This window comes from Amphiura filiformis, chromosome 11, assembly GCF_039555335.1.
Source record: "Amphiura filiformis chromosome 11, Afil_fr2py, whole genome shotgun sequence".
Lineage (NCBI taxonomy): Eukaryota > Metazoa > Echinodermata > Ophiuroidea > Amphilepidida > Amphiuridae > Amphiura > Amphiura filiformis.
Window position 1 is genome coordinate 22,137,921 of NC_092638.1, and position 19,027 is coordinate 22,156,947.

At 35.8% G+C, this 19,027-nt stretch overlaps 2 protein-coding genes across 2 annotated transcripts in view; both read left to right on the forward strand.

The window, feature by feature from the left end:
• LOC140164557 (uncharacterized) overlaps positions 1–19,027 on the forward strand; it is a 335,764-nt gene that overhangs the window by 264,407 nt on the left and 52,330 nt on the right. The gene's annotated exons all lie outside the window — the stretch shown is intronic.
• Positions 4,235–10,546, forward strand: LOC140164554 (galactose-binding lectin-like). The gene is made up of 4 exons (XM_072187857.1): positions 4,235–4,537; positions 5,409–5,759; positions 6,441–6,838; positions 7,260–10,546. Exons 2-4 carry the CDS (start codon positions 5,443–5,445, stop codon positions 7,403–7,405), a joined length of 861 nt encoding a protein of 286 aa, XP_072043958.1. The 5' UTR covers positions 4,235–4,537; positions 5,409–5,442; the 3' UTR covers positions 7,406–10,546.

The window sequence follows — 19,027 nt, forward strand, 5'->3', positions numbered from 1 at the left end:
TTTAATTTTCACGTCAAGGCTAATTTCTTTGCAAAAACAGGTTTTCATTTTTGAAAATCCACATGCCTAGATGCCATCAAAGCTCCCACGAAGTAGTCTCGGTCCCAGCCGGTTTGTGCTCCTTCGTCACTAAACAAACCGTCGGGCGACAACCCGCGATCGCTGAATGGTTAAGGGATCGGATAGCGACGTTTTCAGGGTTTTTTGGGGGCCTTAGAGTACAACAGGCACACCAAATTGCATTTTGAATACGAGGAATGTACTTCTAATATCAAATAATTGAAATTTTTTGAAATTCGCAATATTATTAAAATTTTATGGCAAATTATTAAAGATTTATATTTTTGACATTTAACAGTCCTCGAAGTAAATTATATAAATCTAATGATAAATTAATCCAAAGAAAACCTGGTTATTTCATGGTTGTGCACTACAAAACTGTTTCGTGTGGGAGACCCACACTCCTCAGGTGCAATGAATGATGTTGTACTAAACATGCAATGAATGATGTTGTACTAAACACTAAATCCAATGATATGTACTTAAAGCGTATGTAGCCGGGAGAAAAAGCCGTCCATCAATCATGTTAATTGAAAATTTTGATCTTTCGTATTGAAGATATACATTTTATTCCCCCAAAAGACCTAAAATTGTTAGGTGTTTTGGGGGTAAAAATGTATATCTGCAATACGAAAGGTAAAAATTTTCAATTGATGGACGGCTTTTCATCCCAGCCACATACGCTTTAAGTACATATCATTAGATATATAAAGTTTACTTGCGGTGACCTCGAAGGTCAATCACCTGTGTCGGAATCGGATTCAGAATATCGCTATTGGTCGCCACTTTAAACAGCCGAGATAACGGATAAGTGACATTCCAGCCTAATCCTATATTACCGTGTTTTTGTTATTGCAGTAATCTTTCCGTATACGGTATACAGCCACTATAAACACACTCGGTGCGTATAAGGATACCGTATAAATACCGTACACCACTATAAAAACGCTCTACGGTCGATCAATTAACTTAGACCAGCAGTTTTTTTTATAAATATTTTGGTCAAAGTCATCAAAGAAAAGTGTTAGCACACCACGTGATTTATACTTTTCAAAGTCCATAGTTCATTTTGAAACCCCATTTTTAAAAAAAAAATTTGCCTCATTTTAGGCAGTTACTTGGGTCCACCAAAAGGGTTCGTGACCTTTTCATAAATCGAGTGGGACGGTCCATTCTCAACTTAGGGAGGGCATAGACCTTATCAAAAAAAGTAATGCACCCTGCGTACAAATTAAGTACACCTCGTCAAATCGTTTGCTTATTGCATATGACACAAAAATTGCTCGGTGTACTGTTGCACATTTACTTCTGTCACCTCTAAATCCAAGATGGCGTCCAAAACGATCACGGCCTTTCCAAACTACAATATTTTGAGCATAACTTTCTATATCAAAACGTGATCATGACGCGATTGGTGTAATTAAAAAGATGATTAATATTTCTACATTTGATATCAAGGTTATTAGTGTACAAGAAATTTGACACTAAGATTTTGAGTCACAAAGGTGCTTTTTATTTTGGTATTTTTTTAAATTAAAAACACAATTTTGTAAATTTTACATTTTATCGAATTTTAATCGAATTCCAATTTGTCAGAATATTGACTCATATCCAGATACTAAACTGTGAAACTTACCCTGTATCATACTTAGCGTTATATTGTGTCAAAGTTGGCAAATGTGTTCGTCACAAAATGCGCAAAAAGTGACTGCCCGATTCTAGATAAAACAGTATTTTGAATGTAACGGTCGATTAATAGCCCCGATTATTCTATGTGTATGATGGTGTGGTATTATTTGGCACGCTTATCGATCAGCCTTTATATTTTAGTAAAATATTGTGGCGATAACCTCCAAATCCAATATGGCCGCCGTTTTGGACAGTGTCATGTGAAAGGGGATAGTTCACCCATATGATGATAGCAGACTTAATGGGTTACGGTCAAGTTTTACATAAGCTTTTGAACCAAAAGCTTAATGGTTTTTTTTTTATACAATATCACATTTTGTATGGAGAGTTTAGACATGAGGGTGTCTTTTTTTTCATAATTCACTGGGTCAGTAATGACATTGGTCTAATTGCAGCTTCCCATGGTATTTTCTGAAGGTGCTAGACATACTTCTTTGAAATGTTGACGGTCAACTAGGCTTCCCTTTACCCTTAATGGAACATAATATTACACATATTCTTGGAATACGAAAATGTCTAAGTAAATTTGGTTGACGGGTCCTTCCCGGGGTGGTTCTTTGAACAATTTTGTACCGGGATGTATCACGCAGGCTTTCGGATTCTGTCTTTTGGCTGTTTTTGCGACCCTTCAGTATACCAATTTTTCACAAACAGACACCAAAAAGTACCCAAATGTACCCTTATTGGGAGTTTTTAAGGGCACTTTAATCAAAATGCGCTCAATTGCGAGCATTGATCTCCACTGAAAACCCACCCATCGATCTACCAAAAACGCTGAAAAAATACCCCAAACCGTGGCATATCCCCGTATGCCTTCAACCAGGAGGCTCCTTACTTGGACGACTTGATGGTGTTGTTTGTGAAATAGTACCGACGTGTAACTCCCAGCCGAACAGGAGGCTGCATTTTTTTGGCTAGATGCTTTTGCCAGTTATATATGTTATAGCGCTATTTTCTTTCGATTAATCAATTATTTAAATATATCGCTCCGCGGTCTTTCTCTCATCGATCCTGAATGATATTGAATCTTCGTATTCGACGGCCAGTTATCGAAGGGATAACATCGCACTAGCGGACTCAATCCATAATCTATGTTGTGATACTTTGTTGATATTTGATGATGCGGAATTAAATATTATAGTGAAGTTATATCTTTTTGTCTGTCTATTTCACTTCGTGTATTCAACGAGTTTTCCCCGTGAAACCGTGGTATCCATCGCTTAAAGGTATGTTTTCTTAGAAATCTTGTCCAGCTTGGGATATCTATTTTTACTTAAAACCAGTCCCAGTACTAGCACTAGGGGTTACCTCCTAAACCCCGGATCTGGCACGGGTTCCCAGAAAATCCTTGAGAGCCCCCCCCCGTATACATGTAGTTTTAAAACAAGCAAACAAACAAACAAACATGGGCTTATTTTGCCGATACTCTTTGAAGACTGTCGATATCATCGACGTTTCTAGTGATTCCTAGGTTTAGGCAATGGATTGAACTTTGCATATTGCATGTACCCTAGAAAAATGCCCCCACCTCGGCCTGCCAAAAATCGCTTGCCACACCTCTAGCTTTTGAATGCAAAATTTTAAACAATCTAACCGTGCTCTAAGCTCAACATGTGCGTATTTCGCCGGTACTCTTCTGTCGACATGTGTTACGACGCAAAAAACGCATAATATAACAATTTTCGCATAATATAACAAATTGTTATGTTATGCATTCAAAACCTTTTAGCACTAAGAAAAAGGGACAACCTTTAGGCTGCCCGACGCATAACATAACAAAAAATCTTAAATGATCAGAAATGACAAATACTGGAAAGATTTTATGTTTCTTGAAAGATTTTATGTTTAATGTCGTTTAAAATCTTTCGAGTATTTGTTATTTTTGAACATTTTATGTAGGGGACATATTTGACGTGGACGAGATAGCATGGGACGAGTTTTGACTTGACCAGAGGTAGGGACGACTTTGGTGGTGAAAGAAGCACTATTTTTGGAGAAAACAGCGCAAGAAGATAAGTGTTTGGATAAAGCAGCGCAAGGATAAAAGTGTTTGGAGAAAGCAGCACCATTTTTATTGCACAAGGATATATAAATGCAAGTGTACAATGGACTTCGCTGATTTTCGCAGGACACGTGAGGATATATACATCAGCCTTCTGGAACATTGTATAAGAACTCTATGATCACCTAGAAAAAGACTGCTGGTTAAGTACTGAGTAGTTAAAATTGTGACTTTGTGATTATTTTGTATGTGCATTTGTTGTCATATATTGTACCAGACTGAGATTTTGTTAGCTTAATCAAACAGTGTATTTGTGTTGTGCGTTCGTGTGAATTTGGGTAAAAGGTTATTTTGGCCTTAAGTCAGTACGACTCGTAACAATCCAAAAGGTTTTGATTACAGTTTCGCTCGCCATTGAAAACCGTTGAGAACCAGAGCTTTCCGTGTGGCTTGTATATAAAAACTTTTAGAATCGTTTCAATGAGGTTGATGCAATGAGACTTTCCATGAATCAAATTATTATCATTTGTCCATTATGCTCCGCCCATATCGCCATGATAGCCATGCTCATTGCATCTTATCTCATCTCATCTGATTGGCCGAAAATGCCACTGCATTTTAGGAGCGTTGAAGTTTTATGGTAGTAGGAAAAGTGGTAATACCGTGCCACTGAATCAGACATGTCAACGGTTCATTTGTGGGCGGGTCGAACTGATATAAAATAAGCAGATGCGGTGCATTATTGATGTTCACTCATATTCCTGGATGCAAGTGACGAAACAAAAGGTAAGTCATTTTTGTGTGAGCTCAAGGCCTCATACATTTTCGTAGATACGACCTTGTTCGCAAGCTACACTTGTTATTAGGAATGTTTATATTCTACAATTTTTCTGGTGCGTCAATTGTGATTAAGTCTAGACACCACTTTATTTTCAATTTGAACGGGAGTCTAATTTACTTATAAATTCGCGAAAAAGGAGAGACTCGGCAAACAGGCTTTAAATTTGCACAATGTAGATATTGTAGCCCAAATACACCTGTAGAAGCAACATTTTGGTATCTTGAACTATAGTATTAATTGCGCTCTAGTTTAGCATTAGTATCGCAACTGTATTTTACCGATGGTAATGAAATATAATTCAATTTAATTCAATGATTGACATACGAAATAGCATAAGAAATAGTTATTTAGTTATTTGATTGATTGATTTATTGATTTGCAAATTTTACACTCATTATCAATGATATTGAAATGATTCTTATAACACGTCAAACCTAATTAATGTTTTCAAATATTTTTTTTTCGATTAAAATTTCCATATCATTTAATACACTACGTTCATGGTAAGTAAAACAAAGGTGTGCTGCTACAAAAATGTGAAGTTTTATTCAAATGAGTATAACTCGGATTTGATATGGGCGAATACAACAATTCCATTGTTTATATTAGACGTTCAGAATCTGCTCTTTTCAATGATATTTTCATTTACAGAGCATTCCTTATAGGTTTCGTACAAAAGCGCCACAAACATGGGTTTACTTCTATTTGAATCAGTCTGCATTTCTATTTGACAAAAAGAACATGCATATACGAACAATAAAGAACAAATGCTATGGTTCCAATTAAAGTCTATAATGATAACTCTACTTTTTTCAGATATTTCAGATATAACTTTGAACCAGGCGAGACGATGGCAGTGCATTTCCTTATCAAGCATAGTTCGAGTGGAAAATTCTTCCATCCTTATGGTGGACAGAGTAATCCTGGAAATAATACCACTGTAGTCCTGCATCCAGACCGACATGATCGTATGCATTGGACCTTCGAGCCCGTTGAAGGCCACTGGGGGTACATCAAGCATGTCACCAGTGGAAAGGTTATTCATCCATATGGAGGAAGCCTGACACCAGGAAACAACACAAAGCTTGTGCTTCACGGTGATCGTCATTACGGAGCTTTGTTCGCACTCGACGCAGTTAATGACCATGTTATACACAAAGGCGGAAGGTATGCCTGTTACCCAACATTTTACAAATAAAAGATATAAATGACCTGTTATTAATTTCAATTCAATTTAATTTAAATAAATAACACCGTGGCTCAAAAACATTACCATATTGTCTTTGCGCAAGTACATACAAGTCATGTATATATCAATCTACAGGAGGGAATATATATGTCATGTGTCATTTTTGAAACTCTACCTTTTGTTATTCAAATGGTGTAACTTGAGGGAATAAAGTCGCATCGTGTCGAATGAGGTAAAACTATCAGGCGGCATAGGAAGCGCAACACGTGACGTACGAGGCTGGCGAAGATACAGGGCTGACAGCCCCATTCAAAATACACGGTTAGCAATTACAAATGGAAAATTAACATACTTGCAGTGGGGTACTTTGTCGAACCCCGACGGTTTTAGAGTAAGATAATTTTGCTTTGACACCACATAGAATTGTTTGTGAAGATTTCATGATTATGTGTTAATCCAATGGCGACCTCAAAATTGGCGATATCGCTTCCATCACCGCCTGAAAAATATACACAGATCAAAATTCGCCATCTATCGACCACTTTATTTTTGTAATTTAGTTTTACAAATCAGAGTCACTTTTGTTTAAGTGTAAAGATACTTTTAGTGCACAGCATATGATATATATTGTTATAATTAATGTTATTATATTTATCTAGGTTCGCTCACCCTTATGGTGGAAGCCCTAACCCGGGGAATAACACGCAGGTTGTGCTACACTCGGATGTTCATGACGCCATGCGTTTTCAGTTTGTTTCGACAACAGATTCCAACAAGGAGGTACTTGTTTACGGCAGCCCGACCATGGCAGGTAAATGGAAAATTATCAACCTGGTCAAGAATCCGAAAGCGGAACATACTGCTCAACTTACAATAAAGGTTGGAAAGTCGAAGACAGAGACCACGACCTCATCCTTCCAGTATAGATGGGAGGCGTCGGGTGGAATTAATATTGAGATATTTCAGGCGTCGGTATCTCAGTCTGTGCAGTTCATGATAGAAAAGACAACCTCCGCCACCTGGAGTGAAGAAACCACCAAGACAACGACTATTAAAGGTAAACTTATGACCGATAGTACCATTTGTATACTATTTATGTTTCCTAATATTTCTGCACTACTATTGTATACCGATGTTGCATGTATGCTTCTTCAGAGCAGTAAATATGGCATCATTTTTAAATATAGAGGTTGATTTGTTGTTATTTTGCTCGTATTATTATATTTATGTTGCATTTCATTGGTATTTAGTGCATATTAGGTGACATAAACATTTAAAAAAATGTGAAAATTGCTTTAGGGGATGACTGTTTCTAGCCTCAACGACGTTTTAGTTATCGTTCTTGTGTTGTTGTTTTTAATGTATTTTGTATAACTATATATTTTGTTTTTTAGTTGAGGATGTGGAAATAAAGGTACTTACACTTGATATTGTAATTGTCATGTGACTTACCAAATCGATCACTATTATTATTTCAGTTGAGCCTGGAAAGACAGTTGTGACGTGGCAGTACGTATTTGATGTGCAACAGAACGACAGCAGGAGTATCTTTAGGAGCAACTTACTCGCCGATACTGAAAGTGAGCAGATCGAGCCAAAGGATTTGCAGTACAAAAGTGTGTAAACTTATAGATAAATGCATTGACAATATTATTGCCGTGTTAACGTATAATAAATAATATAGTGCGTAGTGAAAAAAAGCTACCTGCTCCACTTGGTAATGCAGTAAGATTATTTAGGTGAAGGGTATAATAAATAATATATGGTGTAAGTAAAAAAAAAAAACTCCTTTAATAGGCGGCGAAAACAAACCCTGTTCTACGGGCTTGATCGACCAAGATTGTGCGTTTTAGGCTTCTTTAATGTAAGTACCAAAAATTGAATTAAATTTGACGAATATTTCTTAATTTTCTTTCAAAATAACTGTATGTTTGCAAAATTTATACAAGCTTTACGGGTTTATTTTTTGTCGCCTTAATACATGGTGTAAGATATTTAAGAAAAAAAGTGTTATATTCTTTACAATTATTACAAAAAGAGAAATTATATCGTCAGAAGAATGCAAGTGCAAGACTAACATTATGCAGTTGTCATCTTTTTATAGGAGAAATAATTTTATTTTGTATTTAAAAAATAAAAACTATTTGGATCGGTAAATTATTTGAGTAACAATGAAAAGCGCTAAAGCCTTTATCGTAAGTGCAGTTTAAGCAGTTTAGTTTTACTGTTGTCTGCAAGTCTAACGTAAGTGACACTTAGGCCTACAATAGTATTACATTCTAAACTGATTTCTTTTCCACACATACGATTGTCTTTTATTCAAACTTAAAACGAGTGCAGAATGCAGGACTATTGTAAGTGCCACTTACTTTGCGTTAGTCTGACAGGGCAACAGCAATACTGAACTGCTTAAATTGCACTTGCGATGTCATATTTCATTTGCCCTTTCAAAATCAAAATCTCAATTTTGCCAAAACTGTCACTTTCGATAGTGTTGCATTCTGCCGACGATACGGTATGTAGATTTGTATTTTCGTTAAAGGATTTAAAAAAAAGGGAGATGGTGATGTTATTTAAAGACAATAAGCAGTAGCGTACGTATCAGGGTCAGTTGTTGTTGTTGGGGGTGTGGGGGAGGGGCTGGGGGATATAAAAAAATCAGGTGAGCATCATTTTGGCTCGGTTTTACCATGTTAATTGGATGCGAAGCTAAAATGTTCAATTTTACGTTATTTTAGCTCACAACTTGATTTTGTGTTTACCGGGCTAATTTGCAATTGTACACTATTTTAGCCCCAAATCAAGGTAAACTATTGCATTAACCGGATCACCTTGCAATATTACACCATTTTAACCCAAAATCAAGGCGTTTGCTGTTTTTTTTGTGGCTATGCCCCATACTTCGTCTGATACGTTACTGACACTATGTCATTGTATAGGCCTAAGAATAAATACACTTGGTAATGTATTAATATTATTATAGTAAAAGGTATAATAAATAATATATAGTGTAAATGCAATCTCTTTTGATTTTGCAGTTAGCGGAGTTCCTTGTACGCCTTAGTAAGTTAGCACTTCATTTTCACTGTCACACTTTTTTAAATATAAATTCGTTAGAGTGAAGAACTTGTATTTTTCGTCTTATTTTCCTGCGTGCCTTACTGAGACAGATGTCCGGACTAGCCCCAGTCATGGTTGCCCGTACTGAATTTATTTGGCAATGTTACTGTTTGATTTTAATTGGTTTATAGCCTATTATGTATTCAGTTAATTGGCTTCTATTGTGTATTTGGAAATATTTATTTTTATTTTAAAGAAACCATGACAAAAAAGCTTTTTTCTAAATTGTATAATTGTTTGTTACGACCTGTATCACTTGAAATCAGCTAAATAGTGAAGAGGTAGGGAAAGGTTGCATTTTTCACCACTCACCGTACAATTGAATACATGAATACAAAAGCCACCTAAGTCCATGCGAAGTTATTTTGAGAGAAAAACCCGTGTATCATTTTAATTCATTCAGTTAGATTTACCTGGTCAATATGGTAAGTTTTACGTGCAAATGAGTGGATTAACCTGTATTAGGTATGACGATTAGCATTTCAGGGACTTCATGGGGTTCATTTTAAATTTTGGTTTTTGAATCATATACAAAGACAACAATGTTAGAATGAGATTACCACTAGTAAGATAATACAAAATAAAGCACACAGGTATGTATAATGTTGATAAGCATTCTGCCATGTAATATAAACCACACATTTTCCTTTATTAAACCCATTTTTGTTCAAAAGTCATTCTCTAGCAATGAATGTGTTACAAGTGGACTTTTATACATACTGGATTTCAATCAATGTGTTACAAGACTCAAATCATGGAATTGGGTGATTCTTTCATACATGCTATTTTTCACATGCCCAATAGACACAGAGAATGAATTTGAGTTGTTCTTTCATGCATATGACATGCCTATGTATAGCAACAATTTCCCATGCTTAACTCAATTTGGCCAAAGTATGGACTTAGGTGGCTTTTGTATTCATATATTCAATTATTTGCGAGTGCAGTGTAGAGTTAAGTTTGTGCTGCAGTTTACATAAACCTGATCAATGCCCTGTGATTGGGCCTGCTATTATGTTTCTTCATAGTTCATAGTTCCGGTAAAAAATAGCGCCTATGCGGAATATATCGGCGTCCCAAGGGAACCAAATTTGAGTGACTCTTGGTTGTTTTGATAAAAACGATAGAATAGGAGCTCAACATTACAAATCTGTTCAGAAAATGTTCCGAATCGAATGTACATGGGCAATAGGCCCTCGGAACAATATCATGGCCGGAACTGGTAAGGAGGCGAGAGTGTCGGCTGAAATTCGGGATGGCGCTGTTCAGGAGTTCGTATCTCTTAAGCTTGTCTCAACTTGTCCCAAAAAATCAAATTTAAATAAAAGTTTAATCTTTATTTAAGACGTTGATTCGATCAAAATATTAAAAATGTTGTTACATGGGGTAGAAAAACAAACTTACTTTCTTGCATTTTCCCGTGTATTTCAATGGGACGATTATTTAGTGGTGTGCGCCCTGGTGGTTTGTTAAAGTTATAGTAGCTGTCTGCATGTTTAGTAATTATCTACTGTGATTTACTGTACATGTAGCAGTTCTCTTAATAAAATAAATTTTCACTGGTACAATTTATACCTTGTTGAGATCAAAATTACTGTCTGTAAGATTACTACGCAAATAAATAGAATTTCATTGGAGTGAAGAACTTGTATTTTTCGTCTTATTTTCCTGCGTGCCTTACTGAGACAGATGTCCGGACTAGCCCCAGTCATGGTTGCCCGTACTGAATTTATGTTACTGTTTGATTTCAATTGGTTTATAGCCTATTATCGGCTTTTATTTTATTTTTATTTTAAAGAAATCATGAAAGAAATGAGCGATTAAGAGAGCTGGTGATCATTCGCAAATAAGAGAGCTGGTGATCATTCGTTTGCTGTTGCCTCTCCACGGCTCTGGAATGAGTTGCCTATCCAGTTGAGGGAGGCGGCGTCTGTGCCTGCTTTCAAGCGTTTGCTTAAAACACATTTGTATTAATGTTGGTTGTATTTATTTCTTGCTTCATTTTGCCTGTATATTTTGTAAGGCGCTGTGCTCTTTGTTAGAGCGCCATATAAGTGTTGATTAATAATAATAATAATAATAATAATGTGTTATGGTATTCTGGGCTTTAACAGGTTTTGTTATTACAGAAATATATTTCTAAAATTCAATGGAAAACAATTCAAAATCTATTAAATTTCGACAAATTTGGAGATGAGCTCCATATCGTCGCGCCCCAATTGTTGAGCTTTTAGATATGTCGCTAAACCCCATTTTTGCTGAACCATGAAATGGTCTCAGCCTATTATTAGTCTATATTAGTCTTCCTTCCTTCCTTCCTTCCTTCCTTCCTTCCTTCCTTCCTTCCTTCCTTCCTTCCTTCTTTCCTTCCTTCCTTCCGTCCTTTCTTCCTTCCTTCCTTCCTTTACTCATCAGCAACCTTTGGTCTTAAATGGAGATATCTCGAAATGCCAAGAAGGTATAACCCCGAGAGAGAGAAATAAAGAATATAATAAAAATAGTTCACCACCCGGGGGTGACACTATTCATAAGACACAGGTCAATTTTCATATGGGTCCATTTCATTTTTCGAAATGCCAAAAAGGCATAGTGAAAATATTATTTATAATTATTATGTGTCCTTTTCATAGCTCAAAACGTCAAGAGGGTATGTCTCTCCGAGGGGTGTCATATGAAAGAGAAAAAAGTAAAAATTAGTATAAAAATAATTTCCCCACTACTCCTCACAAGACCTTGGTCAATATTGATGTTTTGGGTCCTTTTTATATCTCGAAAAACCAAGAAGTTATGGCCCCTTGAGTGGTGTCAAATGCATATGAAAAGGTTTGACTACAAAATTGATTCTCTTATAAGCCATCTAAGCATTGCACAGCTTCCACCTTGATACACCTGAGCACAAAATTTCGTCCAAGCTAGCAGTGAATTGTCTCTACATTACACTACACGGTTGAATGCATAGCATCATAAGAGTGAGCTTCTAGCTGGAAAAAGTTACTATTTTCGCCTGTTTTATCATACAGAGATAATGTATGAGATAGGGGATGCCAATCGGGTATCATACAGAGATAATGTATGAGATAGGGAATGCCAATTGGGTGTCATACAGAGATAATGTATGAGGTAGGGGATGCCAATTGGGTATCATACAGAGATAATGTATGAGGTAGGGGATGTCAATTGGGTATCATAAATAGATAATGAATGAGATATGGGATGTCAATTGGGTATCATACATAGATAATGAATGAGATCTTGGATGCCAATTGGGTATCATACAGTGATAATGTATGAGGTAGGGGATGCCAATTGGCTATCATACAGAGATAATGTATGAGGTGGGGATGCCAATTGGGTATCATACAGAGATAATGTATGAGGTAGGGGATGTCAATTTGGTATCATACAGAGATAGTGAATGAGATATGGGATGCCAATTGGGTATTATACAGAGATAATGTATGAGGTAGGGGATGTCAATTGGGTATCATACAGAGATAATGTATGAGGTAGGGGATGCCAATTGGGTATCATACAGAGATAATGTATGAGGTAGGGATGCCAATTGGGTATCACCCAGAGATAATGTATGAGGTAGGTGATGTCAATTGGGTATCATACAGAGATAATGTATGAGGTAGGGGATGTCAATTGTGTATCATACAGAGATAATGAATGAGATATGGGATGCCAATTGGGTATCATACAGAGATAACGTATGAGGTAGGGGATGCCAATTGGGTATCATACAGAGATAATGTATGAGGTAGGGGATGTCAATTGGGTATCATACAGAGATAATAAATGAGATATGGGATGCCAATTGGGTATCATACAGAGATAATGAATGAGGTAAGGAATGCCAATTGGGTATCATACAGAGATAATGAATGAGGTAGGGGATGTCAATTGGGTATCATACTGAGATAATGAATGAGGTAGGGGATGTCAATTGGGTATCATACAGAGATAATGAATGAGATATGGGATGCCAATTGGGTATCATACAGAGATAATGAATGAGGTAGGGGATGTCAATTGGGTATCATACAGAGATAATGAATGAGGGGATGTCAATTGGGTATCATGCAGAGATAATGTATGAGGTAAGGAATGTCAATGTGTATCATACAGAGATAATGTATGAGGTATGGGATGCCAATTGGGTATCATACAGAGATCATGTATGAGGTATGGGATGTCAATTGAATATCATACAGAGATAATATATGAGATAGGGGGTGTCAATTGGGTATTATACATAAATATTGTATGAGGTATGGGATGCCAATTGGGTATCATACAGAGATAATGTATGAGGTATGGGATGCCAATTGGGTATCATACAGAGATAATGTATGAGGTATGGGATGTCAATTGGATATCATACAGAGATAATGTATGAGGTAGGGGATGCCAATTGGGTATCATACAGAGATAATGAATGAGGTAGGGGATGTCAATTGGGTATCATACAGAGAAAATGAATGAGGTAGGGGATGTCAATTGGGTATCATGCAGAGATAATGTATGAGGTAAGGAATGTCAATGTGTATCATACAGAGATAATGTATGAGGTAGGGGATGCCAATTGGGTATCATACAGAGATAATGTATGAGGTATGGGATGTCAATTGGATATCATACAGAGATAATGTATGAGGTAGGGGATGTCAATTGGGTATCATACAGAGATAAGGTATGAGGTAGTGGATTTGGTTTTGTACATTTTTGGTAGAGCAACGTGACAGTTAGTAAGTAGTAACAATATAATCAACACATTCAGAAAATAAAGATTGGATTGAGCCCGGGAATCCCTCGGATTGAGTAATCAGTCTTTTTGATTATAATGTGATTGTAACTACCAGTAAACTATACATTGCGAATAAATATATCTTAAATAAAATATATACCATGCTTTTAATGGATTTTAACTGTAATTTACTAAATATTGGTAAATGGTAAAACACAGAAAAGGTAAAAGGACAGAAATTTAGAGTTATGAATAAAAGAGTTGAGAGGAATTTGAAGGAGTTAGATTGTTATGTACATGGTGGGTTAGTAAGCGGAAAATGTTGAAGTTCAGGTAAAGGTCATTCGAGGTGAATTGAGTATAGATTGTCAGATTGTGGATAACAATTCTGCCCAAAATGGTTGAACTATAAAACATCCGATCTAAATCCGTTTAAATGACCAAGTAGGCGGGACGAAAATCTTTAAAAGCCTTGAAGAAAACGACAACTCATTTTCCATATTCCAGTCTGTATAATTATTAATTTAGTGGTTTAAACCTTTGATCACAACACAAAAAATTGCGTACCTGGAATTTTCAGTCGACACTTCGACTTTCATCAGCAGACTAATAATAATAATAGCAGACGTATAATTATTATACGAATTTTAGTGACGAGTTATTAGTAGAATTAGAGTGGGGAAAGGAGTCGAGTGTGTTTGCAGTCGATGGAGTGTGCTTTTGTGGATGGGGGTGCGGCGGAGGTGCGTGAGGTGTGTGTGGGGGTGTGTGTGTGTGTGTGTGGGGGGGGTGTGCGGTTAGATAATCCTGATTGTCATTAGTGTTGTTGTAGTTACTGTAGACAAACTTTAATGTACATACACTACCCACCAAAAGTATTTGCCGATAAAAGACCTTCATCATTTGTGTGTGATTAGTCTCCCTTCTACTCGTTTAGTATGGGGTATAGAAATCATGATTAAGTTTGATGAAATTTGCAATAGCATGAAAAGAATTAAGGCAGTTTTCTGTGGAATATTTTATATATAAAAAAGGTTAATTCTTTTACCCAGAAATTTGCATCTTTCATACACATTCTGATGCCAGTAACATCATATCATGCATTTTTGCGCTGTTACACAAGTAACCAGCAGTAGTGTATGGCTTCCAAATACTGGTTCTCAAATGTGTAGATTTCTAGTGCAGATTTAGACGTCTTTCGATAACTTCTGAGTGTCGTCTTTTCATCATAATATTTTGTTCATGAAGAAGTTCTCCTTGAATGAGCCAATTAATTTTTCATGAAGTATCTTCATGGAAACTTTGCTTGGGATTGTAGATGAGTGAATATCGTAAAACCTCGTCTACAAGCATATATTTTGATGAAGGCTATACTAAAACGAAACAGCCATAAATATCCCAATGCAATAGATTGGTCTTGTTTGTATATGCTTTTATCGGTAATTTATTTGCTAAAACTCCATAATGTTCTAATATTGTCGATGGATGGCGCCTGGAATAATTTAGCTTTCATCAAAAGCACTCTATATGCTTGTAGACGAGGTTTTACGGTATTCTCTTAGTATAATAAACCAACAATTGAAATATGCATTTATTGATAAGAAAGGAACGTTTGACCTTTGCTGTGAGGTACTTATCACCAGATGCATATTTTCATTCAGGTGAGATTGCTGCTAGAATTGTCGTCAGAAATCTATAATTCGGGTAAAAGCTATTATGATTACCTTACTACACCAGGGATTCTGAAGATTACTGCTTAACTTGACCAAGACAAAAGTGCAGGTCACGACGATATAGGCAACCTTAGTATTAAAAAGGTAGGAAATAAAAATGTCTTTGTCGACTGAAAATGTTCCTTGTCAATTAAAAGTAGCTAAAATAATTCCCGTTTACAAAAAGACTGATACTGAAATACTGTCAAACTATCGCCCTATATTAACAAATAAATCGATTGAATTGATTGACAAAGACAATATGTGATGCGATCAAGCAAAATCAGTCGGAACTCGGAAATATTGATTTGAGATATAGCCAAAGAAAGGAATTATTGTGTGACCCTTAAGGGTATCCGTAGGGAGAACACTTTGTTTTACGGCCAGGTCTGGCCAGGTGCATGTTTGTTCGCAGTCTACAGGTGTAACTAGGTTGTTGTATATTCTATAATTTTCCTGATGTGTTAACTGTGATTACATCTAGACACCAGTTTATTTTTTATTTGAACGGGACCCTAATTTAATGATAAAAACGCCGAAAAAGAGAGGCCCGGCAAAAGCCGATTTGCAGACAATTTTGTAGCTACAGACAGCTCGTATTCCATATAACAACTACGGAAACCATCAGTGCCAGAAGTGTTGATTTATATTTCATCCACTTAGGTTTGGCTTAACCCACTAAAAGGTAAAACTTTAAGGCTGATCATTTTAATTATAAATGTAGTGTGTGTGTGTAAAAGTACATTTCTCAAAATGGAGGAGAGCGCCTATGACTATTGTCCGTTCTGTCTACATGGTCTATGATAATTATTTTCTTACCGAAATATATTCACTTAACACAGACCACGGTTGCCAAACAAATGAGGGCAAACCGCGGGTCAAATCATTGAAAAAGTCGCCCAATATTTTTTTATCAACCGTTGGTTTCTATGAGATAAAAACTACCAGAAGTCGCGTAAGCCAATGTTGAGAAGTCATGCAATATTTTTCTTAACCATCAATTGGTGTCTATAGGACAGGAAATTGTCGCGAGGAAAATCTTCAAAACTCATCCTATTGACCTAGGCCTATTACATCGCGGGTTTGGCAACCCTGCAATATATACAGTTATATAACATCGCACCGCATTGTGAGGTGAACGAACTGAATGTTGACATTGTATTCAGGATTTAAAACAAGAACTGTCTTTAACCAGACAATGCGGTTGGTATAAAACATAGCGTGTGATATCATGATATCAACTTCAAAATCTAAAAACAAAAGTAAAGAAATAATTTAGGGCGAAATAAATAAACAGCGTACAGCAGGTGCTATCTTGTCAATAATGATAAGAGGAACATGAAAAAACCCAGCAGAGAGCATGCACCCCAGTAAAGAGTTAAATAAAGCAAGGAAAAATCATAATGTGCAGAAGGCCTACTTTTCGGATGATATTCACAGAAACAAAAATAAAGAACTAAAGATCTAAAAACAAAAGTACAGAAAATGAGGGCGAAATAAATAAACAGCGTACAGCATGTGATGATAATTATACACTTCGACCAAAAATTAAAAAAATACTTAACACGCGACATAAATAAACAGCCATCTATCAAGAATGACAAGAGGAACATAAAAAAAAAACCACCTAATATATGAGAGCATGCACCCCAATAAAGAATTGCTTTAAAATAAAACAATGAAAAATCATGACATGTGAAATGTATGTTGATACACTTATAAATAATACTCAAGGGTGAAATAAAAAACACCTTATCTACCGATATTTCCACAGTTAAACATACTCAGTGATCACTTGTACTAAAACAAAAATAAAGAAATACTTCACAAATGATAAGAGGAACACATAAAAAATAAATAAGCGAGCATGTCCCAAAAAAAAAATTAGTAAAAGATAAAATAATGATAAAACGTACAAGAAGGGGCAAAATATTTGTCGCAAAAACTTATTAAATGCTCATTTGCTCTAAGATATTTAATGTTTGCAATTTACTCCTAGTTTATCATTTATTTATTATTTATCTAGGCTTATATATCTTTTATTTATTTATCTATTAATTTATCTATTTATCAATTTATTTCAATATCATTATTATTAAGTGCCTATTTATAATGATATTTAAATCTATCAACATTATGCTTACGTCATCCAGGAGTTATTATCCCACTTGAAATCGCCATATAAACACAAATTAATAAAGAAATACCCAATGGGTGAAATAAAGAGCATGATCTATCTTTTCAAGAATGAAAAGAGGATATAAAAATATAACAGAGCATGTCCTATAAACATGATAAAGAATTATTTAAAATCGTACAAATGTGAAACATGAAATATGACATATACTTAAGGGATCTGGAATGAGCGTTTTGAGCGTTTCGACAGTATTTTTGTGGGAAATGAGAGCACATCAGACATATCGAATTGCATTCTGAATACGAAGAATGTCTTTCTCATATCAAATAATTTTCATTTTTTGAAATTCACGATATAATGCAAATTTTATGACAAATTATTAAAATTTGATATTTTTCAAATTTTTCATATATAACAGTCCTCGAAGTAAATTTTATAAATCTAATGACATATTCTTAAAGTGTATGTAGCTGGGAGGAAAAGCCGACGATCAATTGAACATTTTGACCTTTCATATTGAAGATATGGATTTTATTTCCCAAAAGACCTTTTTTTTTTTAGGGGGAATCCATATCTTCAATACGAAAGGTCAAAATTTTCAATTGATCGTCGGCCTTTCCTCCCAGCTACATATACTTAAAGAATGTATCATTAAATTTATAAAATTTACTTCGAGGACTGTTATTATATCAAAAATATCAATTTTTAATGATTTGTCATAAAATGTGTATTACATTGCGAATTTCAAAAAATCAAAATTATTTGATATCAGGACATTCTTAGTATTCAGAATGCAATTCGATATGTCTGATGTGCTCTAATGTCCCACAATAAATACTGTCCAAACGTTCATACCCCAGCCCTTAACATAAAACAAAATAAAACGGTCATGATAATATATGACATTAAGGGCGAACACCACTAATGAAGCGTCTTGGTTGAAATGCACGTGAAAATTAATGTCTTTCTTTGCTCAATTTGAGGCCTTTTTGGCTCTCATAGTTGCCTGATGTACCCCGTTACAATTTATTAAGAAACAAGGTAGTATAGTTTCTCTCCATTGATTTTGCAATAGCGTCTCCAGGAGGGGGGCTCAGAGGGGCTTTCAGATTTATGCGGTGGGGGGGGGGGGGCTCAATGGCTAAAATCGCCAAAAAACGCCTGATTTTACATATCCCTCTAGCGTTGGTTGTCAGTAGATTGCAGTCACTCCTCATCAAGTGTTGACAAAGACAACAGTGGTTGTTGAAACGTACACAGTAAGTGCATTTTCTTGGATCACATACTACGAACTCTGGTTTACTACTTTACTCTACCGATCTTGATGAATTTGTTCAATCAATAACGATATCTGGGGGACCAATCACAAGCCAGATTCATTTAAAGATGCATTACATCATGACCAATTTTAGTTAGGCCAGAAATTGGCCTAACTCTCCATAGAATCCCGTGTTAAAAAGTTATCCGCAATCCAAAGTCAGTAGTCCACTTGGGAAGCTAACAAACAGAGGGCGTACGGTGACTGAA

Excerpts from the sequence above, each read along its gene's own strand:
- LOC140164554 (XM_072187857.1), top strand. The coding sequence starts at position 5,443 with ATGGCAGTGCATTTCCTTATCAAGCATAGTTCGAGTGGAAAATTCTTC. Across the intron at positions 5,760-6,440 it reads GTTATACACAAAGGCGGAAG|GTTCGCTCACCCTTATGGTG; the intron begins GTATGCCTGTTA and ends ATATTTATCTAG. Across the intron at positions 6,839-7,259 it reads CAAGACAACGACTATTAAAG|TTGAGCCTGGAAAGACAGTT; the intron begins GTAAACTTATGA and ends TTATTATTTCAG.